Below are 20,357 nucleotides of genomic sequence, written 5' to 3' on the forward strand. Positions count from 1 at the left end.
AAAGCTAAGATATTACTTAATTAAAAATATTAAACTAAACAAACTAACCGAAAGTTTTTTTTTAAAAGCCCACAAAATAATTTAAAATAAATAATTAATATATATTGAGTAATTTGTGAAATTAATTAAAATATTTAAATACTAACTGAAATATAATTAGTAATTAAAGTAATTAAATAAGGCTAAGATAAAAATACTAATTTTTAAAAAAATAAAAAATAAATATTCAATGTATAGCCGCGCGGCTATACACCGGAATACTTTCACAGCGTATGGCCGTTCGGCTATACTATACTGGAATATATTAAAGCTTATAGCCGATCGGCTATATTATTAAAATATTGGAATATATTAAAGGCTATAGCCGAGCGGCTATACGATTACAATACCGGAATATATTTAAGGAGTATCGCCGCAAGACGGTACTGTTTAAATATTGGAGTATATTTAAGGGGGTTTCACTAAAACACCCAAAATGGGGGCTGAAATTATAAAAAAACCCAACACCCAAAACACTTTATAAACACACCCAAAATCCATCATTACACACACTCAAAACTCATTTATGAATACACCCAAAAAATATACAATTGTTGATTTTGGGGTTGATTTTGGGTATGTTTCTATGTTTACATAATGTTTGGGTTTTTTTATAAATACATGTCTAGAATTGGGTTTATTTATAAATTTGTATATATTTAAAGCGTATAGCCGAACGGCTATACTATTTAACTATTCCAATAAATTAAAGAATATAGCCGCCCGGCTATACCATTAGAATATTGGAATATATTAAAGTGTATAGCCGAACGGCTATACTATTTAAATATTCTAATATATTAAAGCTTATAGTCGCCGGGCTATACTATTACAATATTCGATAAGGAGTATAGCCGCTCGGCTGGACGCTTTGAAATGGCACCAAATCACAGCCAAATAAAACTTAATCAACCACAGCTAACCCGAAAACCGCATCTGTACTATTTTGCATATGGCTCGCAGACCACGAAGAGGCCCTCTTCTTAGAGCTTCCTTCTCCTTAAGACCAGATGAGGAAAACAAAACTACATCTGATTGAATGGCGTCAGCAGATCTTGCTGCGCAAACATCTAGAGCTGACAAAATTGCAAGCTTCACCTCCTCATTTCCTGGGAATTAGAACATCGGATAGAAATATAAATACACAAGGAAGAAGCATAAACAAAAATGAAATACTCAATCAGAAAGCTAAGCAAAAATTTAAATCCACAAGATCTGAGTACTCATACAAAAATACGAGAAAGAGTTCAATAAAATAATGTAACAAGAAAAAAGGAAACTGCATAAGGTTTGTGACCGTCTGTTGAGATGTTTCCCATCTGGAGCATTACACATTTCTTGCAGTGCATTGATCATGCCAATTCTCTGGTAAGGAAATGTAAGTCTTCCCTCTAACCCTGTTCAAATTGAAACCTTCCTTTCTCATTCCATTCGCTGTTCATTACAACTTTCCCTTCCATTCCATTCTTTTCAAAACTCCCAAAATAATAAAATAATCAGGAACAAATCTCCAATTACAGATTTGACAGCATTGAACATTGCTTCTAAAGCATCTGGATTACTAGACTTTTGGCTCACACATCGTATAATTGCCAGCGCCCCAACCCTTCTGCCTTCATCTGCATGCCCAGTGCCACTGAAATAATTTCGACCGCGTACTTACTTAAATCAAGGTTGACTGAATTCAAGAGAATCCCAACAGATTCCAGTACAATCTCAGGGTTACGTTTCAGCATTTTAACAGCAGAGGGAAGCACAATGTTTTGAAAATTTTCATGTAACATATGTCTAAAAAGTGGATGAAAAGCTTGACTAAGACTAAGACCCTTTGCTGGCTTTTCCCTTGCATTTAAAATTGCCCTAAGATATATATCCAGAAACGTTGGCTGTGAAAAGCAAAGGATCAGTTTAAAACTTTGGCACATAAAAACTACATCAAATCAATTTGAAGAAAAAAAAACAGAATAAATATCCCCTTTCATACATGGTCATGAAACAAATAATCTCTCACCTTGCATTGCTCAAACAAAGAAGATGATTTGCTTGAGGTACTTGAGAACTCCATCAACAACCACACAAACTCAGGACTATCTTTGCATGGGATACGTGCATCTTTAAGTTCCTCTATATACATTTTGTAAATGTCTTGTGACGGGAAAGGAAACAAGAAATATGAAATGCTATGAGCAAATAAGAATGTAAATTAGAGAAGGTTCAACGGGCTAAACCTGAGAAAATAAGTGACCAAATGTCTTCTCGCAGGCCCTTCGCTCACGGAAAGATCTTTGCATAACAATATGAAATAATGATGCATGCACTGTGGCAACTTTACACAATGCATTCTTCGAAACTGTAGCAAACTTACTCTTGCTGAAAAGGAGACATGACCACTGGAGAAGTCTGTAGCAGCCAACATGTGATTGCACCCTTACTTGTCGTTCCATGACCTGAACAAGGGCTGCTGCAAAACTTTTCATTGTAAACCTTTTGTAATGATGCCATCAACAGCTTTCCTTGACCCACGATCATCATAAATGTACAATGTTTTAAACATATTATATCTACCAACAGCAATGCAGGCTCTGTATCCATTTCTGCAGAATTCAAAATGACAAGTAATTCAAGAACAAGTGCAGATGATCAGCCCATATCAAAACTGAAAAATATTATGTAATACTCAGTAAGCTCAATCGAAACGTGGTATCGAATTATCTAAGGCCCAGTAGTTTTAAATGTCAAGTGCATAAATATTCATAAAGAAAACGTAACTTTTTGTTTCTCAAAGATATAATTGACATAAAAAGCATTAGTTCCATATAGCATTTCCGGAAAGAAACAATTATTTATAAAAACGAAGAAAAATATTGGTGTCCCAAATTAACAGAGCTGATGAATTTTCTAGAGCAATAAGGACGGAATTATGCATTACCTGATTTTTTTATATATATAAATAATGAAGAGGAATGCTTATGGTTAGGGTTCGAGGGTTTAGGCTTATGGTTAGGGGTCAAGTTTAAAAAACAAAAACAAAAACAAAAAAATTGTAGGTTTATTTAGGTTAATTATATTAAAAAAATAAAAGCATTTTATTCAACTTGTACAGATTCTAGAGGCAGTTTGACTCGAAATAGGAGTTAAAACCCTTATGTGCATTTGATTCAACCTATACACATCCTAGAGGCAGTTCAAATCCAAATAGGAGTTAAAACATTTATATCCTAGTACTTATTGGACGAGGATTAATTTGCCACCCAAAAACCCTTATAAATACATAAATCACAACCCACAATTAATGTATTTTCAAGAAGTTATAAGATTAGTAAAGAAGAAACTTGATCGAGAGAGAAATTCACAAACTCCAACTATGGCGAAGGAACAGCAACCTGAGGTCCTAAAAGTGCTGGACGTAGCCAAAACCCAATTCTACCACTTCACTGCGGTTGTGATCTCCGGCATGGGTTTCTTCACCGATTCTTATGACCTTTTTTGCATCTCACTCGTCACCAAACTCCTCGGGCGCATTTACTACCACGTCGAGGGATCAGCAAAGCCCGGCAGCCTACCGCCAAACGTGGCAGCCGCAGTCAATGGAGTTGCCCTATGTGGTACCCTAGCCGGCCAGCTATTCTTTGGGTGGCTCGGGGACAAGCTCGGGCGTAAGGGCGCTTATGGCATAACCCTAATGCTCATGGTGGGTTGTTCCATTGGCTCTGGCCTCTCTTTTGGTAGTTCCCCAACTTCTGTCATAGCCACTCTTTGCTTTTTCCGATTTTGGCTAGGTTTTGGCATTGGTGGCGACTACCCGCTTTCGGCGACAATTATGTCGGAGTATGCCAATAAAAGGACTCGCGGGGCGTTTATAGCGTCGGTTTTTGCAATGCAAGGGTTTGGGATTTTGGCTGGTGGGATGGTGGCTATTGTTGTTTCTTCTATCTTTCGCGCCCTATACCATGCTGACCCCTACTCAGTTGATCCGATCGGATCGACTGTGCCTCAGGCAGATTACGTATGGAGGATTATTCTCATGTTTGGAGCAATTCCTGCTGCATTGACTTTCTATTCACGGATGAAAATGCCGGAGACCCCTCGTTACACTGCCTTGGTAGCCAAGGATCAAACCAAGGCTTGCCAAGACATGGCCAAAGTGTTGAATGTTGAGATCAAAGAGAAACAACAAGTAGCGCAGCCACAAAACAACAGGTCCTCAAAGTTTGCTCTATTTTCCAAAGAGTTTCTCAGGAGACATGGGTTACATTTATTGGGCACGGCCTCCACATGGTTCTTGCTAGACATTGCTTACTATAGCCAAAACCTTTTCCAAAAGGACATCTTCAGCGCTGTGGGATGGTTGCCATCAGCAAGCTCTATGAGTGCCCTAGATGAGCTTTACAAAATTGCTAGGGCACAAACCCTAATAGCCCTATGTGGCACAGTTCCCGGGTACTGGGTCACGGTCTTCCTCATCGATCACATTGGCCGATTTGCAATTCAGCTAATTGGGTTTTTCTTCATGACTGTTTTCATGTTCGTCTTGGCAATTCCATACCATCACTGGACTAGACCTGAAAACAACATCGGATTTATTGTCATATATGGTCTAACATTTTTCTTTGCCAATTTTGGACCCAATAGTACAACATTTGTTATACCGGCAGAGATTTTCCCAGCAAGGTTCCGATCCACATGCCATGGGATTTCCGCAGCTGCGGGCAAAGCCGGGGCGATTATTGGGGCATTCGGGTTCTTGTATGCATCACAAAATCAAGATAAGGCTAAGACTGATGCAGGGTATCCGCCTGGCATTGGAATGAGGAATTCTCTCATTGTGCTTGGTGTGATCAGCATTTTGGGGTTCTTCTTTACGTTTTTGGTACCGGAGTCCAAGGGAAAATCGTTGGAGGAGATGTCAAGAGAGAATGAAGTTGAAAGTGATCAAGTGCAGCCCAACAGAGTTGAGGTTACTGTTTAGGGATGTCTGTATACAAGGATTTTTGTTCGACCTTTGTTTGTTTGTTTGTTTGTTTTTCCATTAGTTTTGCTCTAGTTTTCTTTTGTTCTCAGTAATTTGATTGCACTTCTCGAGTAGTATTTTTTAAGTTAGAATTAATGAGCAGGATAGTCTCTATTTTTTTTTTTTGGTGTCATGTTAAATTGTGGATATATATTATGAAATTTTGATTTTCGAACTACAAGAACCAAAGTGATCTATTGCTGTGTTTAGTACATTGACCGGATTTTGGATCCAGAAAAAGAAAAGGAAAAAAAAAAGGGTCTTTTTCTCATAAAGAATGCTTGATTTTGTGTATGTTATCCGTCTATACACATTTTTCTTTGAAGTGGTGCCCCTCTGATCTGTCCAAAAAGAACCAATTATATGTGGGAATTAAATAAAATAAAATCTTTGAAATTTCCTTACAATAAACGAGATGAACCCCGAATACAAAACAGAGGTGAGCATGAGGCATGATACTAGGCATTTCTTTTTGGAACATACATATGGTTCAGTGTTTCAGAACTCTAGATGATACAGTGCGGTTTATCGTAACTCTCGGACCATTCTAGAAAGTAAAACTAGTTAGAAAATGATAATATCCAACAGGTCCTCAAAGTTTGCTCTATTTTCAAAAGAGTTTCTTAGGAGACATGGGCCACACTTATCGGGCACAGCAACCACATGGTTCTTGCTAGACATCGCTTACTATAGCCAAAACCTTTTCCAAAACGACATCTTTAGCGATGTGGGGTGGTTGCCATCAGCAGGCTCTATGAGTGCCTTGGATGAGCTTTACAAAATTGCTAGGGCACAAACCCTAATAGCCCTATGTGGCACGGTTCCTGGGTACTGGGTGATTGTCATAAATGGTCTAACATTTTTCTTTGCCAATTTTGGACCCAATAGCACAACTTTTGTTGTGCCAGTGGAGATTTTCCCAGCAAGATTCTGGCCGACTTGCAATGGAATTTCTGCCGCTTCAGGTAAGGCCGGTCGATTATTGCGGCTTTCGAGTTCTTGTATGCATCACAGAATCAAGACCATGTTAAGACTGATGCAGGGTACTCGCCTGACATTAGAATGACGAATTCTCTCATTGTGCTTGGTGTGATCAGCATTTTGGGGTTCTTCTTTATGTTTTTGGTGCCATAATCAAAAGGAAAATCACCGGAGGAGATGTCAAGAGAGAATGAAGATGAAGATGATCAAGTGCAGTCCAACAAAGTTGAGCTGTTCAGGAATGCAGTGTATTAGGGTTCAATATTTGTTATTTTCCCCCCCCTTAGTTTTGCTCTAGTTTCCTATATGTTGTTCTCAATAATTTGACTGCAGAGCTAGAGTAGTATTTTTGAAGTTAGAATTAATTAATGCAAGTTTTTATTTTATTTTTTATATGATGTTAATTGTGCATGCAAGTTTTTATTTTATTTTTTATATGATGTTAATTGTGCAACAAGTCATGAAATTTTTATTTTCTAACTTCAAGAACCAAAGTTATCGCTAACGTGTTACATTTCGTATCGAACAATCTTGAAGCATCTATTTATTCGATCAAAAGATATGGTCTATCTCTGAACAACCAATGCCAGATGAACCAGAGTCTAGCGGAAAGTACTGTAGCTGATTACTGCTGCATGCAGACTTCATAATGAAATGTCTGATTTTGAGTATGTTTATTTACACACACAAATTTGGACCACCACGTACCTTTGACTAAAACAACCTTTGATTGTGTGTAAATAAAATAAACCCTTTTTCTGTTATTTGAAATTTCCTTACCCATAAATGAAATGAACCTCATAGACAAAACAGAGGTGGACATGCGGCATGATACCTTTCTTCTTGGAACATTAATATGGTTGAGGGTCTCTCGGTGGTCTGTCTATATGGTGTAGTACGGCTTATATAATAATGGAGTAGCTCGGACCATTCTAGAAAGTTTAAGCTACTTTTACTACCCAACTAAGCTTAATACATGTATTGAGAAGATGGAAAGAATTATAGATCGGATGCATTTTAGTATAAATGATAATCCAAATTATTATAAATTAATCTATGGAGAAGGATTTGAATTTGAGTGTAAGAAGCAGATTCGCTCCCTTAGGGCATTTCAATTTTCAATTTTCAATTTTTAGTTTTTAGTTTTCATTTTTCATTTTCTAAAAACTGAAAATTGTACTTGTTTGGTAACTATTTTTTGTTTTTTTGTTTTTAAAAGTGAAAAGTGAAAATTGAACAAAAGTTGTTTGGTAATGGATTTAAGTTTCCAATTAATGAATTTTTTTGAATTAGGATGATTTTTCGGTGAATTTTGCATATGGAGTTCTCAAAGCTTGGATTGGGTATGTGGCTAAACACAAGAATCAAGGCCAAGTCTAAGTTGGGAGGTCTCAACTACCGAGTTTTGGTAATTGGTGTCCATTTCATGAGTGGTAATGTAAAATTAATGAATGAAATATGAGCGCAAAAAATATGAAAACTAAAAACTAAAAACACTTTCAAGATGTATTAAAAATTAAGGGTGATTTTGAAAACTACCAAATATGTTTTCAATTTTCAAGAAAAGTGAAAATGAAATGGTTATCAAACAACCCCTTAGATTTTTCTTTTTCAAAATCTTTAATCAGATTGCCATTTTAAGATGAGGACCGGACCCTTATATATCTCAATCCTCTAGAACATAACCTGATTTTTGTGTTTGTGTCTTTTTCTATGATCAATAATTAATTACTGTCGCTATTTTCTCAAGAAAAGGACTAAAGCGAGTGATATTTTTAACGCACCACAAAATTGATGAAAATATATAGTTATCGTTAATTTTATGTATTTCGGATTTTGTAAGATAAAAAGGAAAATGACAGGTGATAGACATTATCAGTTAATTATCTGTTGTAATTTTCAACAGGAGATTACAAAGCATTTATTAATTTTCTTTGAAAGTATACAAGCGATAAGTAATATATGGCCGAGTAGATGCCCACTTCTTCTTCCTATACACCACAACCAACAAAAAGTAATTTGAAAATTTGTCACAGATAAATACATAATTAATTGTTCATGCCAGATTAAATCGTGACCGTACATGTGATTAGCATGACGCCAATTAAAGTAACATCAATAGTTGATTTGATGGTGATTTTTCGATGAGTTGTGGTGCAGTTAGCCTGCAAATTTTGACAAACAAGATCTGCTTACATAATTATATATACCTATAATTTTCGTAAAAAGTAAAAGTTTTTCACTATTTTTCTAGTCAACTAAACTACAATTCTCTACATCGTCCCTTGGTAGAAAAAATAACATGAAAAGGTTGAAAATGTTATTTTTGATGATATAAGGTTAAACCCGATTCATGTGTGCGCAATAATTCTTTGAGTAATGCTACACTTACCATATTTTTATCCCACATTTCTATATCACATGATGTAGCATGTTCATATCATATGTCATATCAATTAAACGAATGAAGTTTATTTTAATAAATAAAATTAGAAAAACATAAACTAGTATTTTACATGATGTGGTATATATACATTAACTGCCACATCATTTGGTATGAAATTGTGGTATAAAAATGTGGTAAGATGCCCGTGGACGAAAAAAACTAGGTTTAAACAATTTGTTCTTGTATTTGTCCGGCGCATTACGTTGGTTATGCAAAAGATTGAAAGCATATTGAGTTTCATATACGCTATTGTGAGACCCCGACATAGTATGTCAAAATACACATGACAATTTGCAAAAGCGGAAATTATATCTCTTTTCCAATTGGCTCATTTGGACCCTATTTTTATTTCCTTATTGGATGGTTCATATCCTTATGCCTTATTGTCATTTGTGGCTGATTTGCTGGCTGATATATATGACGCACAATGCTCAGCCTCGAATTGGCTGATATGGGGAAGTCTTCGGCTTGGACACGACTTTGGGGATTGGAACTTCTCTCTGTTAAACCTTATTTAAGTTTGATTTGTAATATCTTAGTTGTTTTACAGGTTGTAGGTCTTAATTGTAGGTGGTTATTTTCTCTATAAAAGATGCTAAGAAAGAGAGAATGTACGAAATGGAAACAAAGCTCTTCATTGGGGTATGTGTTGAGATGAACTCCAGATACGTGTATACGTATCGGAAAATCACACGTATCAGGTAAATTCAGCTGTTTGCATATTCTTGAAAGTTTAAATTCAGATTATTCTGAGTTTATGAGTCATCCATTGTCATTTCATTCCTCCACTAATTTAATCATGCAAAATTAATATGAAGAAACTAGATATGTTGGGTATAAGGTGGATGCAAATTGGTCTCAATCCTCATAGGTTGGGAGCTTTTTAAGTAAATAACAAGAAACATATATGGCAAAACTAGACAGGATTTGGGGGAATTTTACAACAAGGGCCATTTTACTTACCCAATTATACTTAAAATGGGTGGCCCCACATGCATTGCATTTGCAAGGTTAAATATTTTGGTGCAGTCTATTCCATTGAAAGATCTTAGGTTGTGAGTTGTTGTGACAGATGTCAAATTAATTTACTTTCTTTTTTCCTTTTTATGCAAAGTAACTTTAACACTTGAACACTTTGAAGCAGTGATAGAATCTAAACCCCATGCATTGCATCTCCAAGAACCAGTAACATCAACAAATTAATAATTCATCAAGCCCTACTCTAACATATCATGGGACTGCGTCACAGGGGAACATCGCTCCAGTAAATGCTGACGTGGAAGTGGCACGTGCCGGCCTGCACAGTAAAGCGAAAAGGAGCCGAAGCCGAATCTAGATCCGACGACCACATCTTCCCCGTCAAGACCGGGACTTTTCCAATCCAATCCAACGGCTACTACCACATCTTCATTCTCCACCGCGTGATGAAAATCCGACGGTGAAGATTAAATGTCACCCCCTCTCTCTCCCCAATGCAGCATCAATAAAACCAAAAGCCCGAAGCCGGTCCAGTTCTCCAGACAAAGGCTCCAGACTCACTCTCTCTCTCCCTCTCTCTCTCTCTCTCTCTTTCCGCTCTGTTTTGAATCTTCAGAGAGTTGGTTGTTTTTCAGTTGGTGCTAACTTGCGCCGGTGGTGGTGCCCAGAGCTTGACTTACGCAGGAGGTGGCTTTTGCGTGTGAGATGGTTCCGGTGGGCTCGCGGCCAGCGACGTTGGTGATAAGAATCTCGCGATACAGGAGGTCGGTTTAGAATAACCAGAGAAAGAAAAAGGAAGGCTCGATCATCGGACGGTTGGGGTTGAATCAATCAATCATTCTCTGAAATGGACGGTCAGAAAAGCCAGGCGAAGCTCACGAGGACCCAGTCGTCGCTGCTGCGGTCGTCGCCGACCATCCGATCCTCCATTCATAGCCTCTCTTCGGTGACCGAGGAGGACGTCATCGCCGCCCAGCAGCAACAATACGACGAAGAAGAGCAGAAGCCCAAGAATTACAACCCCGGTTCGACTCAGAAACCCGGTTCGAACCGGATCAGCCACCAGCACCTGGCGATGGCTTTTCTCACTGTCTTCACCCTCTTCAGCTTCTCCGGCTTCTTCTTCTTCTTCTATCTACGAAGAGAAGAGATACCCACTTCCGAAAATCTCCTCCTGGCTCTGGTCTTCGTCGCAGTCACCCTTTTCTTGGCGAACAGGAACAGGGGCCTAATCAACCACAGCGTCTCCGTTCTGAAACACTCCTGGGACGAGAATGCGAAGCGGTTCCGGTTCTGCAAGACGAACGGTGGGTCGAAGCCGGTCCAGTGGTTCATTGGGTCCGACCCGAACCCGAACAAGGCCCGAAAGGAGAAGAAGATTATAAGGGAAGGGGTCGAATTTTACAGCAATGGCGATTTCTACGAGGGGGAATTTCATAAGGGCAAATGCAATGGGAGCGGAGTTTACAATTATTTTGTGAATGGGAGGTATGAAGGCGATTGGATCGATGGGAGGTACGATGGGTATGGGATTGAGGGGTGGGCTAGAGGAAGCAGATACAAGGGTCAATATAGGCAAGGATCGAGGCATGGGTATGGGGTTTATAGATTCTACACAGGGGACTCTTATGCAGGGGAGTGGTGCAATGGGCAGAGCCATGGCGTTGGAGTGCAGACTTGCTCTGATGGTAGCTGCTATGTTGGTGAATTCAAGTATGGCGCTAAGCATGGCCTTGGTTGCTACCATTTTAGGTAAGTTCTTCAATTCTTGTTTTCGAAATCTTTATTGGGTTGCTTTTGGTTGGATTTGTGGTAACAAAATTTGGGTTACTTTCCTTTTTAGTTATAATACAGTAAAGATTCATTCTTTTTCCATTTTCTTGATGAGAATTCTTGGGTAACTTCAATTGGGTTTTCTTGGGTTGCTTGAGTTTTTGAATTTCGTGATTTTGGTTTGACCTGTATTCTTGTGGGGTTTACTATTTGTGAACTGTTCATGATGAATAAAACAGTGGAATTTGGTTGTTGTGTGGTTGGTTGATTTGCAATTAATACATCCAAGTAAGAATCCTTACAGGTCTCTGTTTTTCCATTATGGCTTCCTTGTTGATTTTGTTATTTTCATCTCGAGAATTTCATTTGGTTAGCCAATTTATTTCCTTATGTATGCGTTTAGTGGTGTGTTTTCGTATTCAATTGTGCACCTCAGTTGTCTGGCATTCAGTTGAATTTGATGCTGAAACTACAAGTTATTTAATACTATGCGTCTTTTCTTGGTTAAATTATTCATGTACTTTGACGGTGGAACCTGACAATGATGATAAATTTGATTTTGCTGCAGAAATGGAGATAGATATGCAGGAGAATATTTTGGAGACAAAATCCATGGATTCGGGGTCTATCATTTTGCTAATGGTCATTGTTACGAGGGTTCATGGCATGAAGGCCGGAAGCAGGGCTATGGCGTCTATACTTTTCGAAATGGCGACACAAGATGTGGTATGTGGGATGGTGGCACCCTTAAGCACCCTCTTGCGCCGCTAACGGATGCAGTTGTTCGAGCAGTTAAGGTATTTTATAGTCTCATTCAAACTAGTACTTTAGCACATTCACCATTACATGACAAAAAAAAGTTCGAATAACTAATTCATTGTTCATTCTTTTGTTGTTATGAAATTGCAGGCTGCTGGGAAATCTGCAGAGAATGCTGTTAACCTCCGGCGGGTAGATGAACATGTGAACAAGGCAGTCATGGCGGCAAACAGAGCTGCCACTGCTGCCCGAGTTGCTGCTGTCAAAGCTGTTCAAAACCGAATGGATGGAAAATTTTGTGATACAAATGTCTAAAAGACATCTATTGTTTTGGTAGTGTAAATTTTACTAATTTTAAGTGCTTTCGAAATGTCAACCCGGTGAGCAAAAGCTCATCGGAGGTTGAGAGAGAGAGAGTGAGAGAGTGAGTGAGGGAGCATGTGTTTGAGGCTTCGATCATCACACTGTAACTTGTAAATACACCATGTAAATCAATGGAAGATTAAAATTTCAGAGAATTTTTGGCCTTTTCCCTTTCTGTTGTTTGTGTATTTGAAATCAGTAGTGGCTTGTGGGGTTCTTCTTTCTGCATGAAGTTACATTATTGTGCTCTCTAGACTGCAATAATGAGATCAATTGCTTGATCCCCATTTGTCTCTTATTCTGTAACATCATCATCATCATCAACTTATCTGCAACAAACGAGGAAAAAAAAAAAAGCCTTATCTTCAATCTGGGGACCTCACAACCATTGGAATGCAAACTGTACTTGCTCACCCTAATGTATGTATCTCTGTCTGTCTGAGCCTCAGGAATGTATCTGTCTTTCAAATTTTGATCAACTGAACATAAATTGGCAGGTAAAATAGAGCTGAAGTGAAGAACGTATCTATCTGTCCTTCAAAATATTAAATATTAGATATTGTAAATTTAAACAATATTTGACTTTCACTTGTCCTAATTCAAATAGTTAAGAATAATGATAAGAGTCATGGGTGGGTGAATGCTAGTCGTTGATACATTGCAGTGGTTAAGGATCGCTCACTGATCCATAACAACTCACTTGTTCACTGATCTAAAGATTATAAGTCTCAGTGAGAGTGTTTGTCTGGTAAGAGATTTCCTCATATGCATATATTCCCTTCTTTTCAATTTATAGATATGTTTGTGCTTGCTCAACCTTTTCCGTACAAAGAAGTTCCCGACCAATTCATAGCAATACCCTTATGACAGAAAATGTCAAACAAAGAAGAAACGTGAGAAGATGGGAAAGATCAAGGCACCATAACTGATCACACTATTCCACTGTGCCAAGTTGCCAACACCACCACCCCACATGTGGCCAAAAGTGACCCTTACTCAAAACACCCATCTCAACCCTTATCTAAAAACTCTTTTTTCTCTCTTTAAAATACTCGGTTCGTTATTTGTAAATTACAATTTGACATATGTTCATAATTTTATTATTATTTTATATTTATAATAAGTCTGTATTTAACTGTAATTCATAAGTAATAAATAATCGATCAGTACATGTAAAGAGCCACGCAGTATTGCGTTTAAAATTATAGGGTCCCAAACAATATGTGACAAATAGATGAGTCCCTATTTGAATTGGCCGGACTATCTTTTCGATCAAGAACATAATTTACTAGAATTCCGATAGGCTCAGCATAGATTTGATTAAATTAATGCTAAGTAGCCATGTGCACTCCTCATCCAGTAGGATAATGTTAGGAGATTGCAATATTTTTATACGGAAATAGCACACCATGTGGGGGTGGTGGGTGGGGCTCTTTGTCCTGGTGTAAAAATCTTTCAACTTTTCATGCTTGCTGGATCCACAATCTCTGTTGCATCCAATATAAAAAAGAACCAAAAAGACCAGAAGAAGAAGAACTTTCTCTGTTTCTTTTTATTTCTTTTTTCAAATTTAAAAATATAGTATGTGAGATTCTTTTTCTCTTTGCTTTGTTTATTTTGGTCACAAGGGGGTAATAATACCCCCTCTCCAGATTCAAATGTCTTCTTAGGTTAATTTTCTAACAACTCCCACATGCATTTTTTCACAAAAGAGAGAAAAAACAGGCACTTATTTTCTAATATTTTTAAAGGGGTTGAATTTTTGACAATCTTTGACCAATCCTCTAGGGTTTTGGTTCTTAAAAAAATCCCAATGGATAGAAGCTACATCATCCCTGACCTAACATATATGCTGCTAGCCTGGTTTTCATTAATGGTGGGGATTTGGGGGAGAGAGAGAAAGAGAGAGCTGCAATAAGATTATGCTTAACTGTTAATTTTTATTTTATTTTTTATGTCTCTTGGAGTATGTTATGTCTCTCCATTGTTATTTAATAGCCTCCCATCTGGGTGTGTCATAATTTGGTCCACATATAGTTATAAAATTGCAAATTTTCATCTTTTGATTTCCTTGGGAGGGCTCAATTTCGGACCCACTGTGGGAAGAGATTGAAATATTATATATGTATCTCTAGGTCTTTGTTTCTTCCTTCATTTTGAACCAATAATCTAGACTTCTATAGTTTCCGGTCAAAATTTCTTTGGATGAATCCCCAGAAAAAGTGTTTTGTTCAAGACTGGAGTGCTTAGTCTGTGTAGTTGGTGGGTTCATGCCAATAATCAAATCACAGAAAATTAAAATGCCAAAATTTTGAATGTATCGAACCGTTATCTAAGTTGAAAGTTCGATGTGATAGTGTTTCATTTATTATATATGAACTTACTACGAATCAATTAAATATGTCGTTAGTTAATTAAAATTTGAGAAAAGTTGTGATGGATATTAGTTTTAGTATCCTAGATCTTCCTTTTCTGTTTTACTATTTTCTCTAGCTCACTTGTTGATGTTGAAAGTTTAAATAGTAAAGATGCATGTGGATCTTAACTATTAGCTTTATTATATTCTAACATTTATGCTTTCGTATCTAATAAGACATGGGTCAAGTCTTGTTTTTGTATTCTAACAAAAAGGTATGTTCAAATCTACATCTCAAGATCATATATGCGATCTCATGTACATTAACTGGGTAAGAATAGGACATAGAAAACCTACAATGCTTATAGACGAAGGGAAAAAAATATGAGATATTAAAAGGAGGGGGGGACCCTCTAAGCATGGAGTGGTGTTCATGGCAAAACTTCCTCTACAAATAAAAAAGGTTCAAGCATTTCAGAGATTTTCCCATCAGATTCTGTAATATATTTTTTTATAACAATGGACAAGATATGAAAGGCATGTCTGGTTCATGCATTGATTATCCATTATCACACTGAGCAATTCTCAATGTCCATGTCCCCCTCAATGTCATGATTTCTTTATAATGTTTGAATAATAATCTTGGTAAAAAATTCCTTTCTGATAAATTTGACCTTTCTTTGGGACATTGCATCTTCGATTTGGTCAATCAGTCATCTATTAGGTAGCTCATCTTTAAGTATCATGAACTTATTCTGCAAACCGTACAATAATACAAAATGTGTGAACCTTTTTATTTTATTTTATTGTCTTTGGAAACACACAATGTGTTTAAACATCAATAACATGGATGGTAAAGTATGATTTGTGAGATGGCATCATCATCTTGGTCCAAACTCAACAGAACATGAACTAGTGACTTTACTCTTACAAACTTCATTTTTCTTTGTTATTTGTTCAAGGCTTAATGTCATCACAAAACGTCTTTAATGTTTACGAAACTATCAGATTGCATTCTTAATGTATTTTTTTTGTCATTCGTAGTCCTCAAAGTTAGTATGTGTGATCACAAATAGTCCATGTTGTTAGGTTCCATAAAAAACTTCGTTAGTTTGCTGATGTGACATATATATATCACAAAACATTCCGAGGTTCATGCGCCTATCACAAATGGTCCCTGCGAAATTTTTTAATTTTTTAAATTTAAATGCATAAAATTTTGGTTTTCTTTTTTAAATTATTTAAAAATATATATTGTATTTTAAATACGCGTGACACTATATTTTTGAAGATTTGGGCTCCACATATATGCCACATCAACAAACTAATGAAGTTTTTTTTAAAAAAAAAAAAAATTTAAAATTCATAAATTTTAAAAATGAAAAAAACCATTTATAGAAGGATTTTAACCTTGAGGACCATTTATGAACCCTAAGCCCTTAGTTTTTTCATTTAAAATTTTTATGAATTCTAAATTATTTTTTTAAAACTCCATTAGTTTGTTGATGTGACATATATATATGTGGAGCCCACATCTCCAATAATACAGTGTCATGTGTATTTAAAATACAATATATATTTTAAAATAATTTAAAATTCATAAAATTTTAACAAGAAAACCAAAATTTTACGAATTTTAAAGTAAAAAATTAAAAAAATTTCCGAATGACCATTTGTGATAGGTACGTGAACCTCAAGGATGTTTTGTGATATATATATGTCACATCAGCAAACTAACAAATTTTTTTACGGAACCTAACGGCAAGAACCATTTGTGATCACACATACTAACCTTGAGGACCACGAATGACACAAAAACAACATTAAGGATGCAATCTGATAGTTTTGTAAACCTTAAGGACGTTTTGTGATATTAAGCCTTTGTTCCAACATTAGAATGGTGAGAGTTCAACTATTTAGGGTAGGTGTAGGTGTGAAGCTATAACTCGCAACTAACTTCAACATCATATCTTACTTGATCCTTTGGTTGGGGAAAATTTTATCCCTTTCATGTTAAACCCTCTTGTTCATATTTCACACAGTTCAACGACATAGTGTGTGAGATTAGACATGCAAGTATTTTTTCTTAATAAAATGGCCGAATTTAACGGAAAAATATATATATATATATATATTCCGGTGCATATATCCCTCTTCTTATAGCACACATTAATTGACTACTCAAGTAGTATGTTATAAGAAGAGGAATATATGATAAGTACCCCTCTCCAAACTTAAGTCTTACTTTTGACCAATTAGTGACGGGTTAGCTGCCCGCCTGTTGTAATAAAACTATTAGATTTTATCTAAAACCTTAATGATTAAATTTGTAATACAAAATCCGTAATATAGAAAAGATTTGTGCGCATAACTTTGTCTTGTAATTTTATCTACATGCAAATTGCAATAACAATTGATTGATTTGAGAAAGTGCCACGTTCAGCTAACCCTCTTTAGGTCTAAACGGCAATTTCCAAAACGATGTATAAGTCGTACGGCAAGTGCCATAGTTGTAGCAAGTGATATAATTGCAGTGACAAAGAGAAGAAAGAAGAAGAATTATATAAATTATAAATGAATTAATGTCCATATCAGCTTCTCCTTTCTTCTTTGACTCCAAATCAACCACGCCATGATGCAACCTGCATCTTCTTTTTCGTAAAGGACATTTCTATAATGGAGTGGCCAGCTAGTGCGTTTGGTTCCACAATTAGCTTAGCCTGCTCTCAGAACAATTTCCGCACAAAGTAATGTTTCCAAGGATAGATTGGAAACCCATGTTATATTTTTGCTGGTTTTGTAACTTTGTTGCCATAAATAATCAAAAAAGTGTATTTGTTGCTTTTATAAATTTGAAATGGCAAATGGTATCTTTGCCATGCAGATGACTTAAAACGACAAAAGCTTATATACTATCACCTTTTTCTTTAAAGTTTTAAACTAGTGGTGCTTAATGTTAACTTATTTCATTTTTTAGCTTTTGATCAAATATTGGGTTGCATTTTTTGTTGTTGTTGATACAAGTGATATTGGGAGAGATGGGTTTTCTCACACATACATTGCCAAGGTATCATGGAGTTCGAATATGAGATTATTAGATCTACAAATCAAGGCCTTTTTTTACTGGACTAGACTTCATTAACAATATCGGGTTGCATTTGATTTCTAATTTTCTACCATAACTTTATACACAAACAAAAGTACTTGTCTTTATACACCAAAAGAGAGGAAATTAAAAGAAAAAAAGATTTGAGAGAGAGAGAGAGAGAGAGATGTGACGAATATATCAAAAGCATGACCTTGCTCTAGTCTCTTAGAGTTGCCTTCAAATTTCAAACACCAAAAAGGTCCTGAGTCTCCGACCTTCGATTTTCAAAACATTCTAGCGGGGTCCCATGCAAACATCTAAACAAATTTGACTTTGAAACCTCTCTTGTGATTAATTAAATGCTACACCTTAAAAGGAAGTTGCAAATATATATATATATATATATATATATAGTTTTGCTCTTATGCGGACGTCCGCATTTTGTTAAACTACGGTTGTGCACTTTCCAACTTGTTTTTTTGCAGAAGAGGTGGATTTGATTCGTGCAATTCCAATTAGCACTAGAAAGCTGTTGGATTCATTGATTAAAAATGGCAGTGTAGTACAAAGTGCTTAACACGTTGCAAGAGCCTTGAGAACAACCAATGGTACTGCTGCTTCTTTTGCATCTCCATATTCCCACATTTGGGATGCGTTTTGGAGGGCCCACACCTCTGCCAACGTGAAAGTAATCTGGCAGCATGTTAGCTTTTACTTGTATGTACGCATATATTGGCAAATCTAAGGACAACCGTAGTTTAACAAAATGCGGACGTCCGCATAAGAGCAAAACTCTATATATATATACACACACATATCATATTGCAAAAAATTAAAATATATATATATATATATATATATACAGACAAATAGAGCTTCATTTGAGGGATCTCTCAAATAAGCTTATTTGAGGACACTCCTTGTAGGGCCCACTCTGGATTGTATTTCACTAATCCAAACCGTCTATTTTGTAGATACACATTCAAAGATCATCTCTACAAAAAATCACTTGAATCCGATATCATTTGACTATTCAATTGAGTTATTGAAATTTTAGTACTTTCTTGAAGCACCGTGTTCATTGATTTTGTAGGACATAATTGGATGTCGAAACGGTTTCCAATTTGTCTAATTTTTTGTAATGATAATCTATGAATAAAGACCTAAAAAATAGATAGTTTGAATTATTAGAAAAAAAATTGTAGCGTACCTTAAAAGACGTCCCTCAATAGAAGGAGACTATATATATATACTTATGCAAACACCTAAACTGTACTTTTATTGGCAAATTTATGGGACAAGTTGTGAGAGGTCTTAGTCACCTAATCCCTGTCTTCTTTTTTGACTTATTAGTGCCTACGGTTTTTTTTTTTAACTCAGAATTAGTGCCTATGTTTTTTCTGTTTGTTTTTGGATCCTAGTTTTTTAGTTTCTTTGACTTTGGTCATTATCAAAGACAAATGTGCACATAAAAAAATCTCAAAACTTTGAGTTAAATTTGTAATGTACACGTTAGTAGGAGGATACGACGTGAGATATACACTTGTATAATATTGCGATAATTCGTTTTTAGAGATATGATGAGATTTTTCTATGAAAATGACAAGTTTAGAAATTAAATATATATATATATATATGTAGAATATAATAATATTAAAAAAAGGTCTTGAACTACGCCAACTTATATATTATAATTACTGAGTTTAGTTAATTGCATATTGTAAATATCACACACGGGTTCAAGGGAGTTTGCAAAACTTAACGCACGTCAATACGTTTTCAATGGGGTGTTAGTTGGATGCCCATGCTTTTTGGTGTGCTTCCAAATGATCTTGAGTTCAAACCCTCTATAGTTGTACTCGTGTGTGTGAGTTTCCCCCTCTTACCCTTCTTAACTTTGACCCTAAAAAAAACGCAGGCGATTACGTCATTTAATGTGTATATATAAATTCAAGAATACTCTCCCCAAAAAAAAAAACACATACGATATGGATATGTTTTTATTATTATTTTCTGTTTCATGTTGAAATTCATTTCTCCAAATATAGGGTTGAATGAAATGAAAGGGCACTATATAGGTGTGATGGTCCTGCCGTCCAACTTGAATAGAATGATTGATGGAACATTATATTTAAATTCCAATGATCTATTGAATTTTATGAGAAATCGTATTCAAAATTTATGGTGCTCATGAAACTTTGTCAAAGGGTTGGTTTGCATTATTCAAGTGCTACCTTCATTATATATATATATATATTTATATTTATATATATATGGTGTTTACTTGGGAAATAAGCTATACATGGCCAGTGGGAATATACATAAATTATTTCTTGTGTTTTTAACTGTAAAGGTCTCTGAACTTTATCTCGAGTTTCAATTGAGTCCCATAATTTTTTTAAAAGGCAATTACATCCTTTAACTCCACAAGTAGTTACAATTAAAAGGCAATTACATCCTTTAACTCCATAAGTAGTTACAATTAAGTCATACCATCAATTTGATTGTCAATTTAAGGGTTAAAATAGTCCATTTAGATTAAAAAAATTTAAAAAAGTTATGC

The 20,357-nt window shown here is 35.9% G+C and overlaps 1 protein-coding gene, 1 long non-coding RNA gene and 2 pseudogenes across 2 annotated transcripts; all 4 read left to right on the top strand.

Moving 5' to 3' along the window:
* Positions 1-1,143: 1,143 nt before the first annotated feature.
* LOC107880451 (uncharacterized) lies at positions 1,144-2,297 on the top strand. The gene is made up of 2 exons (XR_001677300.2): positions 1,144-1,417; positions 1,560-2,297. It is a non-coding gene; the product is annotated as an uncharacterized LOC107880451 (long non-coding RNA).
* A 1,057-nt stretch (positions 2,298-3,354) lies between these two features.
* On the top strand, positions 3,355-5,172 carry LOC103319951 (inorganic phosphate transporter 1-4 pseudogene; annotated as a pseudogene).
* A 449-nt stretch (positions 5,173-5,621) lies between these two features.
* Positions 5,622-6,286, top strand: LOC148919520 (inorganic phosphate transporter 1-4-like; annotated as a pseudogene).
* A 3,709-nt stretch (positions 6,287-9,995) lies between these two features.
* On the top strand, positions 9,996-12,505 carry LOC103319944 (uncharacterized). The gene is made up of 3 exons (XM_008221533.3): positions 9,996-11,207; positions 11,797-12,025; positions 12,138-12,505. The coding sequence occupies exons 1-3, from the start codon at positions 10,303-10,305 to the stop codon at positions 12,300-12,302; spliced, it is 1,299 nt and encodes a 432-aa protein (XP_008219755.1). The 5' UTR covers positions 9,996-10,302; the 3' UTR covers positions 12,303-12,505.
* Positions 12,506-20,357: the final 7,852 nt, after the last annotated feature.

The sequence above is a fragment of the Prunus mume genome, linkage group LG2 (genome assembly GCF_029339155.1).
Source record: "Prunus mume cultivar Tortuosa linkage group LG2, ASM2933915v1, whole genome shotgun sequence".
NCBI lineage: Eukaryota > Viridiplantae > Streptophyta > Magnoliopsida > Rosales > Rosaceae > Prunus > Prunus mume.